Here is a 13298-nt window from a genome sequence, read left to right as displayed (position 1 = left end):
CACCACTGATTAGAACACATTCTATTTAACACATTGGAAGTGTTAAATAGAAATACTAGAGAAGATATAGAAATTAAAGGTGTGGAAATAAAAAAGGAACAATATAAATTACAGGCATTCACAAATGATTTGCTCTTTATCTTGGAAGACCCACAACAAAATGAAATTAAATTAATTAGGAAAATAGAAGAATATGGTGAAGAAAGATATCCCAGAAGAAAATATTAAGCAATACTTAGAAAATTTCGGCAATACTGCCGAAAATACCGGAGGAAACTGGGAAAATGTTAAACGATAAAATAACCCTAATGGAGATGAAGGAGGTAATAAAGAAGCAAAAAAAATAACAAAACACCAGGACCAGATGGGATCCCGGCAGAGTCATACAAAAAATTTCAAGAGCCACTGGAGGGAATAATGCTGGAACTGTAATGAAGTCTTAGAGTGAGCCAGACTACCAAATTCATGGATTGAGGCATTTATAACATTAATACCCAAAGAAAATGCCAATAATAAACAGATTAAAAACTACAGACCAATTTCATTGTTAAATGCCAACTATAAAATATTTGTTATAATTATAGTAGAAATATTTTAAAAAGTATTGAATGAAATTATTCACCCTGACCAAAATGGGTTCCTCCTAAAAAGACAATTAAAAAATAACAGAAGAATGATTATGAACATATTAGATTATGAAGCCTATCCCGAGAAACAAATAGTGTTGATATTTGTAGATGCACAAAAAGCTTTTGACAATTTAAATTGGCAGTTTCTTATTGCCCAACTAATTAGTATGAACTTTGGAGAAAAATTTGTAGGGATGATTAAAGCGCTATATTCTAATCAAATTGCCAAAATAATAGTAAATGGAGAATTAACAGAGAAAGTCAATATAAATAAAGAGGTCACACAAGGATGTCCACTATTTATTTTATCATTAGAAGTGCTGCTAACACAGATTAGACAGGAGCAGGAGATAAAATGATTAAGAATTAAAAAAAGAAGAATATAAAACACAGGCATTTGCAGACAATCTGGTGTCAAGGTTCCAGAAAAACCTCTTTTCTTTTTTATAGAAGAACCATTAGAAACAGGAACTGTATTATTGCAGGAAATAGAGGATTTTGATAAGAAAATCTTTATAAAATGTTTTATAATTTTTTTATTTTTTTATTTTTTTTAATTTGCATTTATATCCTGCCCTTGTCCGAAGACTCAGGGCGGCTTACACTATGTTAGCAATAGTCTTCATTCTATTTGTATATTTATATACAAAGTCAACTTATTGCCCCCAACAATCTGGGTCCTCATTTTACCTACTTTATAAAGGATGGAAGGTTGAGTCAACCTTGGGCCTGGTGGGACAAGAACCTGCAGTAATTGCAGGCAGCTGTTGTTAATAACAGACTGCATTAGCAGCCTGAGCCACAGAGGCATTTTCCACCCTCAAGTTAGCAAAAATGTTTAAGGATATGTCTGTAAAATGTTGTAAATGCCATCAGATCTACAAATTTGAAGGTTTCTGTTAAATAATAATAATAATAATAATAATAATAATAATAATAATAATAATAATAATAATAATTATTATTATTATTATTATTATTATTATTATTATTATTATTATTATTATTTCAACACTAATGTAATTAACACTGTTGTAAATATTTGGATTACTATCTCCTAAAACTATTTGTACCCAGACTGTTTAACTGAAAATTGAATTTTTATATGTTACAAAATAAAAAACTTTAACGGGGGAAAAGGTTGTCATCCAGTTGCCTGGTAACTTCACTCCTCCTCTCCCTGACCACCTGAGGGAATGTCCTTGGTTCCCAGGAGAAAGTATTTTGTTTTGACTGGTGCAATGGGAGCATAGGTTTTACTACTTCTGCTTTAGTGCTGTTGTATTGAGGGATCCTCAACAAAGTGTCAGCAAGGAAATTTTTCCCACCTAGTAGGTAGTGTAGAATAAAGTTGAATCACTGAAAGTACTGGGTCCATCACGCCTGCTTAGGAGAGAGCTTTCACGGGGTTTTTAGAGTTTCCAGGTTTTTGTGATCAGTTCATATCTTGAAAGGGATTTTACTGCCCTCTAAGAAATGCCTCCAGGAAAAGAGTGCCCACCTAACAGCATAAGCAGGGGTGGGCTGCTGGGGGTTCGCAGGGTTCGGGAGAACCTCTAGCTAAGATTCTGTGCTGTTCAGAGAATCCCCAAATCCCTCTCCTGGCTGGCCCCGCCCACCCCTCCCCGGAGCCCGTTTTGGATGCAGGTAAGTGCAGGGCATGCACGGAGCCTCGGGGATGGTGAAAAACAGGCCTACCGGAAGTTCAGGAAGAGGGCCTCCGGTGCCTGGAGAGGCCATTTTTGTTCTCCCGGAGGCTCGAAGAAAGCCTTCGAAGCCCAGGGAGGGCAAAATGTCCCCTCCCTCCCCCACTGTGGTACAGGAAGCCAACTAGGCCATGCCCACCATGGCCATGCCCACCCAGCACCCGGGCAGAGAACCCCTTGCTAAAATTTTTGAAGCCCATCCCTGAGCATAAGCCTCTTTCTTCCATGTCACCCAGCATTGATGGTTTGCAACTGTTCCTGCTCATTTTATTGCATCAGCACAGGCTGATGTATCACTACATCACTGGTGTCTACCTGGATGACAGTTGCATCCAGTTTTTCAGGATCTGAATGCTTGAGCAAAAAAAAGTTGTTTGAGTTTTTCAAATGCCATCTGGCACTCCATAGTCCATTTCAGTGATTGGATGGGTTTAGATTTGTACCTGCCCTTTGTTTTCAACAAGTTCATAATGGGAAGTGCTATCTGCACAAAAGAAGGGATGAACTGTCAGTAGAAGTTGGTGAACCCTAGGAAGCTTTATAGGTGCTTCCTGGTACATGGTGGTGCTCATTCCAGCACTGCTCATACTTTTTCTGGATCCATTTCAGTTCCTTCATGGGAGATTCAATAGCCCAGATAGTCAATCTTGTCCTGATGGAACTCACATTTAGACAATTTGGCATACAACTGAGCAGCCTGGAGCTTCTGTAGAACAGCTCTGACCAGCTTCATGTACTTGGCTTTTATTTCCATGTCAGATATATCAACACCCCTTTGTACAGGTGTCCATGCAGGACCTCATTAATCAACTGCATGAATACTGTGGGTGCCCCCTGCAGCCCAAAGAGAAGCACTCTAAACTGAAGTGCACAGTAGCACTGGACTAGTGTGAATGAGAAAAAATTACCAAGATAATTCCCAGAGTTGCTGGGAGTTGGGTGGCATATACATTTAACATAGGAAGATAATTTGAGACTAACTGCACTATATATCATAACAATTTTTTAAACTCCAAACGTATCTGTTGGGAAAATGAACTTGATGCTTTAAAAAAATGCTTTAAGGTAAGTAAAACAGCTTTCCTCAAATTCTTTCTCACCTTTCCCCAAACATCCTTAGCCTTCTTGTATGGGGCTGAATCAAGAGTTTGATGAAGCCCACTTCCCTCACATTTTTTATATTCTTTCTAAGTCTCTCAATTTCATTTTTGAAGCCAGCAATACAGTGAAATCTTCTGTCATTTGATTCTGCCCCCAAGGGATTATACAATTAAGCCTTGTTTCATGACCACAATTGGGAATGGCAACTTGGTACCTAAATGAAACTGCAACTATGCTTATTATCTTACAACAACTTTTCTTTGCTTTATGGACCTGTAAAGATTATAAATGCAAGGATTGGTTGAAAATTTAACTTTTTCATCATTGTTGCAACTGCAGATAGTTGCTACAAAAGGACTACCTATATTTTATTTTATTTCATTCTGTAAATACGTCATTATATATACGATGAATGAATGAATAGTATTCTTTTCCCATCCCCACAGGTACCACCCACGTTACTGGATACACAGTTCTCTGAATTTACACCAGATATAACACCCATTATCTTGGCTGCCCATACAAACAATTATGAGATCATAAAACTTTTAGTCCAGAAAGGTGTGTCTGTTCCCAGACCACATGAAGTTCGCTGTAACTGTGTGGAATGTGTCTCCAGTTCAGATGTGGATAGCCTTCGCCATTCCCGATCCAGACTAAATATCTACAAGGCTCTTGCAAGCCCATCTTTAATTGCTCTATCAAGTGAGGACCCATTTCTTACAGCATTCCAGTTAAGTTGGGAACTTCAAGAACTGAGCAAAATGGAAAATGAGTTTAAATCAGAATATGAAGAATTGTCACAACAGTGCAAGCAGTTTGCAAAAGATTTGTTGGATCAGACTCGAAGTTCAAGAGAATTGGAAATTATTCTTAATTACAGAGATGATAACAGTCTACTAGAAGAGCAGAATGAAAATGATTTGGCAAGATTAAAACTGGCAATTAAATACCATCAAAAAGAGGTAGGTATATAGATAAAATGTTAGTGGATTTTATTACAATAATGAATGAGATAACATGCTTCCTAAATAAGACCAAATGCAGTTCAAATCTTCTGTTCTTCATTATTTCATTATCTTTCACTTTTTAATTCACATTTTAGGTTATTAGGGTCTAGTAGGCACTGAAATATTGCAAAAGTTGTGAGGAAAACAGGAGGAAGGTGTGTTAGATATGTTTCCTGCCTTGAGTTAGCCCCTCCTTTCATTTTCTATAACTATAAGCAGAAAACCTCATCTCTTAGATGAGGATAAATATTTATTTAATTTTATTTAGTTAGTTAGATTGTCAAGCATGTATGAGAAAAACAAGTATAAGTACGAACATAACATATAGGTATAAACATATATATATATGTAGGTCTTTGGTTATTCGGGTTTTCTCCCGCGTAAAATTGTAAAATTGGAAGTGTCTTGGCGACGTTTCGATGAAATCTCATTCGTCATCTTCAGGCTTCAGCTTCGTGCTTCGTGCTTCTGGGAGCAAAGCACGAAGCTGAAGCCTGAAGATGACGAATGAGATTTCGTCAAACGTCCAAGACACTTCCAATACGGGAAAAACCCGAATAACCAAAGACCTACATACAAACACCCGCAAAAACCTCAGAAAACAAATATATATATATATATATGTGTGTGTGTGTGTGTGTGTGTAGGTCTTTGGTTATTCGGGTTTTCTCCCACGTAAAATTGGAAGTGTCTTGGCGACATTTTGACGAAGTCTCATTCGCATTTAACTGCTAGTGGGGGTTTGAACTGATTGGGTGGGAGCTTGGCTGTGCTCTGGTTGGATGGGGGAGTTTTTTGTGCTCTGATTGGCTGGGGATGTGTCCTGTTTGGGTGGGAGCTTGGTTGTGTTCTGAGTTAGTTGCAGGGGGATTGCAGTCTGAGTTGCAGGGGGATCAGTTGCAGTCTGAGTTGCAGGGGGATTTGAGATGGTGAGCTGCATTGCTGTTATTTGGCTTCGTGGTCGTGGTCGTGCTACATCTTCATAGTGGATGTCAGTCTGCTGCATGTATGGATTGGAGGGATTTGAAATGGCTAATGTTGCAGCTGCGGTCTGGCTTCTGGCCCTTGGTCGTGCTTCCTGATCAGTGTGGGTTTGGGTCTGCTTTCTGGGTGGATGTGTGGTGGTGACATCCTGTGTGGACCTCATGAATGTGGGTCTGGTGTCATTCCTCATGTTAGGGACTTGTTTGTCAATAAGGGCGGGTTTCCAAATGGCTGGTAGGCAGGAGGTATCATCTCGTTTGTTCATGCTGTGTGGGCGTTTTTCTATCTCAATGGCTTCTCTGATTATTCTATTGTTATTATTGCCAAAACTGAACACTTTAACATGAGGAATGACACCAGAACCACACTCATGAGGTCCACACAGGATGCCACCACCACACATCCACCCAGACAATTTTGTGTACTAAGCTTAGGTCAGACCATAGATGGCGTAGTTCTAGATTGTCCAGGTCCAAAATTTCAAGACTGGTGGCATATGGTATTCTATTGCGAGCAAAGGAGTGAGTACTCTTCTCGTGAAATACCTCTGGACTTGCTCAATTGTATTAATGTCCGTTGTACAGTGTGGATTCCAGGCAGCTAAGCTGTATTCGAGAATATGTCTGGCAAAGGTTTTGTATGTCCTGGTTTGCAGTACAATATTACCGGAGAAGAAGCTTCGCAAGATTAGGTTAACAACTCTTAATGCCTTTTTGGCAATACTGTTACAGTGAACTCTGGGCTTAGATCTTTTGAAATGAGTATTCCTAGGTCCTTGAGAGAGTGAGAGTCTTCTACAAGGTCATATCTGCCCAGTTTGTATTTAGTGCTCTGATTTTTGTTGCCAATATGTAAGACAGAGCATTTGTTGGTTGAGATTTGAAGTTGCCAATTTTTCGATCATTCTGACATATAGTCAAGGTTGCTTTGGCTTCCGGTGGCGCCACCTTCTTCGATGAGTTCCTAATTAAGGAGCTCCGTACTCAACTTCTTAAAAGCCAGGAAAACGCCGGCTTTAATCTTTTTCCCTGGATGAAAGGGAAAGATAAGAGCTGCGGGGGTGTGGTAGACCTCCCCAGGGGCTTTGTTTTTTATTAAGCAGAGCCCTGAGGGTCGAGTCCCATAAATCATCCTGCCAAGCTCCGTTCTTCAGTGCGCGCCTGCAAAAGCAGGAAAAGAAGAAAGTGTCCATCTCTGCTAATTGTCTTATCTTTATGGATTTCTATAAGCAGACGGAATGAGCACGAGTGAACAACTACTGGATTGCAAGTATTTTTTATTTCCTGATTTCTACCCTTTTAAAAAGAGAAACTTTTTTTCTTTGTTTCAACTGACTCTTTAAGATGGCGCCTGAAAGGGAGTGAAAGTGAAGAATGGAATTCTAAACAGCCTGTGTAACTAAGAAGCTAAGAAATGTTATCTGTGGATTCTAATGAAGTGAAGTGAGCTCTCCTATACTTAAAGGGGAAAAGAGAAGTTTCTAGACTTATATTTTGTGAATCTTAAAAACTGAAATGGCTACTAAACCACCTAAGACTGGGGGTAGAAGGGGTTCTGAACCAGCTTTAGAAGATTTGATTAAAGAACAAGGGAAAGTTTTGGAAGAAAAGTTTAAGTAGATGATCGATAATAATGAGAAAATAAGAGAAGAAATAAAAGAGAATAATAAAAAAATAAGAGAAGATATTCTGATGGCTTTCCAAGGTTTGGCAAAAAGACTGGAGGTGGTGGAGGAGGAGGTGCAAGAAATTGCTCAGTCAAATCAACAAATAGAAAATAGAATGGGGGAATGCAAATTAAATTGGACAAAAATGAAGATCAAGTGGTGGTGATGCAGTATAGAATGATGGAAGGAGCTCTGAGAATTAGGGGATTGAATGAGGAGAAAGGGGAAGATTTAAAAAAAAATTTATCAGAAGCTCTGGCTGAATTTATTGAACTTGATCCACAAGAGGTTGCTTATCAAATTGACAAAATTTATAGAGTTAATTCCTGGATTGCTAGGCAGAAGACACTTCCTAGAGACATTGTGGTTTATTTTTTGAAAAGAACAGTGAGAAATCAAATTTTGCAAGTTGCATTTCAGAAAAACTTGAAAATAGGAGAACAGGAGCTGAAGGTTTTGAAAGAGATTCCTCCCAAGATGTTAAGGGATAGAAAGGACTTCACATTTTTTACACAAGAACTTAAGAAATACCAGATTCAATTTAGATGGGAGGTTCCAGTTGGTTTGACAGTGTATTATCAAGGAAGGAGATATCGTATTGATACAGTGCTTAAGGCCAAAGATTTTCTTTCCACCGTGCTGAAATTTGAAGTAGAAATAATAGAGAAAAGAATTCAAGAGACTCAAATGGGTGTGGAAGCTGAGGTGATTCCAGTGATGTTACCATCTGAGGAACAACCACAAGAACAAAGACTGACGAGGGGAGCTCTTAAGCGTAAAGAAAAGGAGCAACAAACTCAAAGTAAAATTCAGGATTCTGCTACAGAAGCAGTGGGAGGAGCACGGCCGAAGATACGGGAGGACGATCTTCAGCTGATCACTCAAAAGCTTCAGCAGGCCAGTAATGGCAAATAAAATCTTGACCTGGAATGTCAATGGTTTGAATTCAGCTCAGAAGAGAAGAAAAATATTTCATTATTTGAAACAATTTAGAAATGATGTAATTTGCTTACAAGAAACACATATTAAACTATCAGATCAAAAGTACTTAATAAACTCAAAGTTAGGTAAACATTTTATTGCCTCTGCTTTGGACAAAAAACATGGCATAGTGGTTTATTTGAGAAAAGATATACCAGCCAAGTTAATAGAGGCAGATATTCACGGAAGATATATTGCTATTGAACTTACAATAGAAACAAAAAAGACCCTTTTGTTTGCTATATATATGCACCCAATCAGCAACAAGAAAATTTTTATAGAATGTTGTATGTGTCAGGCCTGGAAACCATACTAGACTTTAGGGTTCCAGACACTGCCACATTTTTCCCCTGAGGGGAAGAAGGGGGGCTGAGGGGTATGGTAACATTCTTCAAGCGGTCAAGGTCGGATGGTGTTCACATCTGCAGGAAGAGTGGCAAGAAGATATTCGAATGAACTGGGAGAACGTGGGACCATGTGACCATCAAAGGGGTCAGGGGGGTGGGACTCTTGGGGTTTGTATAACTGGGAAAAGAATCCGGAAATTCAGTTTTGGAATTTCACTCATTGTGTGCCAGTTTCCTCATGCTAGTAAAGAACTCTGGAAAACAATGGCTTCTGAGTTTTTTTTATGCAGAAGAGGTTTTTCTGGAACCTTGACATTATTCCAAAACTCCTAACTTTCTTTTGCTAACGGTACCCTCTCCTCCGCTCAGAGGGGGCCCGTTAGGCGGGTGCTGGGCCCCAGCCTCCGCAACCTCCACAGCGGTGCAAAGACCCAGCGAAGATGGAAGAGCAGCAAGCTGAAAGCATGGATGTAGCACAGAAGCTTGAATCTAACGATTTAGTTGAAATCACCTACTTCCCATCGGAAGATATGACTCAAAAACCCGAAGGGGTAGAGCCTGCTTGTCAGCTTGGAGCACGGCCCAAAGACTCTGATTCATGGGTAACCTGTCGTTCGGGAGAAAACATTTCCCTGGGGCAGAATGGAGAGCCCCCTCCCTCTTCTCAACCTCACTGGAGGACAGTAAAACCCGGAGAATCGGGAGAGTCACTGGATTGGGACCTGAGAAACCCCCTGAAATCCCAGTCCCTATTAGACCTCCCGGAAACTTTTGAGCATTTGGAAGTGAGACCTCATATAAGCTCAGCTCACCCACCTCGAGAGCCTTTAGCTCAGCCTAAATTCACCTTCCCTCCCACCAGAGAGGGAGAAATTACTGAAGCTCAAAGCCGTTCTGATGAATGCAGGAGGACCTCCCTTCCCTCCTTCAGACGGCAGGGAGTTCAGGCAGCACCAGGGACTTGGGGGGAATCACAACTCCCCCCTCCAATTGACTTTTCCCGCCAACAGAGGCCTACGCTGCCTCCAGCAGCTTCTATTCCTCCTGGTTGGGCATTTTATCCTGGACAAGGGTGGATCCAATACCAATGGCAACCAGCCAGTTCAGCACCTTTCTTTCCTGGGAGCCCCAGGCCGATTTTTGCCTCGTCAACTGAAGCATTTCAAGGACTTCCTTCTCAGCAGCCAGGGGGAATTCCACCCCCCTTCACAACTCAGCAACCAGCCACAACAGCAACGGCCGTCCCCCAAATCCCTCTTCAACCGCAAGCAGGCCAGCTAAACCCACCTGCACCCCCTCACCCAGCCCCTCCCCCTTTCAAACCAACCTTTGATGGGAATCCACACCACCTGGCTTACTTTCTCAGCAGAATTGAGGCTTACGTTGAACAATATAGACATCAATACCATCAGAAAGAAGCCTAATCAACGCCATCTCGGATGGTATGAATGTGGGGCTAGCCTCAGAATGGATAGCTCAACTTCACAATGAACGTGCACCAGAGCTAAACCATGTTCACGGATTTATGGCACTGCTTCGCAACCAGTTTCAAGATGATGACCTAATTGCAGAATGTGAAACCATCTTAAAAACGATGAAGCAAGGTAACAAGCCACTAAAACAATTTGTATGGGATTTCAGAAGGGTTGCTGGCAATCTTAGACATTGACCAGATCGAGTTCTCCACTACTTCAAAGATGCCATTGATCAAAACATCAGAAAAGCCTGCTCCACCAGAGGAATCCCAGAACAACTAAATGACTGGTACAATGTGTCCATTGCTCTGGACAGAGAATTCAACCCCCTCCAAAGCCAAGCACTTACTCGACCGCGTTCACGCCATAGTACTAACATCCCACCAAATAAACTACTAGCGGAATTAAAATCAGCACTCACTGACGATGCTTGGTTTAAAGAAAACTTGCCAGACCTCACCTTAAGAGATGGGATACCCTGGAAGGGAACCAAGATTTATGTACCCGTCGCTATGGGGCTGCCTATACTACAGAGAAGACACGATTCTCGCCTAGGAGGTCACTTTGGATTTTTAAAGACTCTCCACTTGGCTAGAAGACAATTCTGGTGGCCAAAAATGAAATCAGATGTTGAAGACTATGTCCGGAGCTGTGCTACCTGCGCTACCATGAAGTCCAGACCAGGGAAACCCCCTGGACTCCTACAACCCATAGCCGAACCCACCAGACCCTGGGAAGAGATTGCCATGGATTTTATTGTTGAACTCCCATCTAGTGGGGGAAATACAGTGATATGGACCATAGTGGACTTGTTCTCTAAACAGGCCCATTTCACTGCGTGCACCGGATTGCCATCGGCGAGAAAATTAGCAAAGCTCTTCGTCAAACACATCTACAGACTGCATGGAGTTCCTAAAAGGATAATATCCGACAGGGGTGTTCAATTCACAGCCAAGTTCTGGAGGGAATTCCGACGGTCCATTGGGTCGTCTCAAGAACTTAGTTCTGGGTTCCATCCGGAGACCAATGGAGCGGCTGAAAAATTGAACTCGATGGTGGAACAATAGATACGTTGTTATGTAAATTACCAACAAGAAAACTGGTCAGATTTGTTACCATTTGCAGAAGTCGCATATAATAATGCTGTACACAGCAGCACGGGGTTAACCCCTTTTCAAGTAACCACCGGCATGGACTTCGTTCCAATGCCTGAACTCCCTGTGCAAACCCCCACTCGCTTCCTTAACGGACTGGATGAATTGCTGAAAAAGGTTGGGAAAATACAAAAAAGGCCTTAGCTGTGACAGCTCAGAATTACAAAGCCCAAGCTGACAAACACCGTTCCCTTCAACCCCCTTTTTGCATTGGAGATAAAGTCTTTTTATCTACTAAGTATCTAAGGTTGAGAATACCCAGCAGAAAATTCGGTCCAAAAGTTTTGGGTCCTTTCCCCATTGTAAAAATTATTAATCCCATTACCGTCCAACTCAAGCTCCCTCGAATATTGGGGAAAATACACCCGGTATTCCATACCAGCTTATTAAAACCTGCTAGACAGTCTGGTCTGAGACCTCAACCTGCCGCTCCCCCACCACCCTTGATAATCCAAGGTGAAACCCACTATGAAATCAAGAAAATCCTTGACTCTAGACTATACAGAGGTCAATTACAATATTTAGTCCACTGGAAGGGATATCCATTATCTGAATCTACTTGGGTCAAAAGTTGGAAAGTAAATGCGGACAATTTGATTAAACAATTTCACGACACTTCCCCTGACAAACCTAAAAAACCTCTTGGAGAGGGGAGGGGGGGTAGAAGGGAAGTGTGGACCACTGACACTCTTCTTTATCAACTCTTTGTTTTCTTTCCTAGGATATAGCTTCTTTTCCAAGGGGGGACGCCTGTCAGGCCTGGAAACCATACTAGACTTTAGGGTTCCAGACACTACCACATTTTTCCCCTGAGGGGAAGAAGGGGGGCTGAGGGGTATGGTAACATTCTTCAATGGTGTTCACATCTGCAGGAAGAGTGGCAAGAAGATATTCGAATGAACTGGGAGAATGTGGGACCATGTGACCAGCAAAGGGGTCAGGGGAGTGGGACTCTTGGGGTTTGTATAACTGGGAAAAGAATCCGGAAATTCAGTTTTGGAATTTCACTCATCGTGTGCCAGTTTCCTCATGCTAGTAAAGAACTCTGGAAAACAATGGCTTCTGAGTTTTTTTTATGCAGAAGAGGTTTTTCTGGAACCTTGACAGTATGATAAATTGATTCTATGGGATTATAAATCGTGTATTATATTGGGAGATTGGAATGGAGTAATAGATACACGAAAGGACAAGAGAACTTTTTCTAAGAAGATATCTGCACATGCAAAGCTGCCTAAATCCTTTTTTGACATGATAGAAGATTTTGAGTTGAGAGATGTATGGAGACTGCGGAATTTGGAGGAAAGAGATTATACTTTTTTCTCTGATAGGCATCAATCCTTCTCACGTATTGATTTTATTTTAATTTCTAATGATTTGCTTTTTAAGGTGAAGAAAACTAAGATATTTCCAGGATGTTTGTCTGATCGTAGTCCTGTTTGGATGGAATTGCAATATGGAAAAGAAGGTAGAAGAACTTGGAGATTAAATGAAAATTTGTTTAGATATCAGGATAATGTAAATCAATGTAAAAAGCAGATGAAAGAATTTTTTGATCATAATTTGAATAACGAAACATCGATAGAAATGGTTTGGGACGCCAGTAAAGCTTTTATGAGAAGTGTATTAATATATATTAATAATAGACAGAGAAATAAGCAACAAAGACAGCGTAGGTATCTAGAAGAGGAAATTTATAAGAAACAACAATTATTAATACAAAACCCGCATGATTAAAAACTTAAAGATGCAATAAAGTTATTACAGAATCAATTTAATATGATAATAGCTGATCAGGTGGCAACAAATATACAATATGCTAAACATAATACTTTTTGTAATGCAAATAGACCTGGTAGGTGGTTAGCATATACCTTAAGGAAAAGACAAAAACAACGTACTATAGAAATAATAGAATATAAAGGTAAAGAGAGATACCAACAGGATAAAATTAAAAAAGCTTTTTTAGAATATTATACAAATTTATATCTTAAAGATAATATATTGAACAGGGATATTGATAATTATTTGAAGGAATATAAGGTTAAAAATTTAACTTTAGAACAAACGGATGAACTGAATCGGCCTATAACTTCTGAAGAAATTATTTTGGTAATTAAACAATTAAAAACGGGGAAAACTCCTGGTACAGATGGGCTCACAGTTAGTTATTATAGGAATTTACAGGATGAGATGTTAGGTCCAGACCTTAAGGAATTATTTAATCAGATACAATTAGGAGGGGGAA

The 13298-nt window shown here is 40.3% G+C and overlaps 1 protein-coding gene across 1 annotated transcript in view; it reads left to right on the top strand.

The window, feature by feature from the left end:
* The window catches only part of TRPC4 (transient receptor potential cation channel subfamily C member 4), a 471854-nt gene that overhangs the window by 204788 nt on the left and 253768 nt on the right, over positions 1-13298 (top strand). The window contains exon 4 of the mRNA XM_058166773.1: positions 3883-4401. Within this exon, the coding sequence (XP_058022756.1) occupies positions 3883-4401 (519 nt within the window). The remainder of the gene's footprint in view (positions 1-3882; positions 4402-13298) is intronic.

Source organism: Ahaetulla prasina, chromosome 2, assembly GCF_028640845.1.
Source record: "Ahaetulla prasina isolate Xishuangbanna chromosome 2, ASM2864084v1, whole genome shotgun sequence".
In the NCBI taxonomy this organism is placed as follows: domain Eukaryota; kingdom Metazoa; phylum Chordata; class Lepidosauria; order Squamata; family Colubridae; genus Ahaetulla; species Ahaetulla prasina.
Note: the sequence above shows the minus strand (reverse complement) of the source record. Positions and strands in the feature narration are given on the sequence as shown.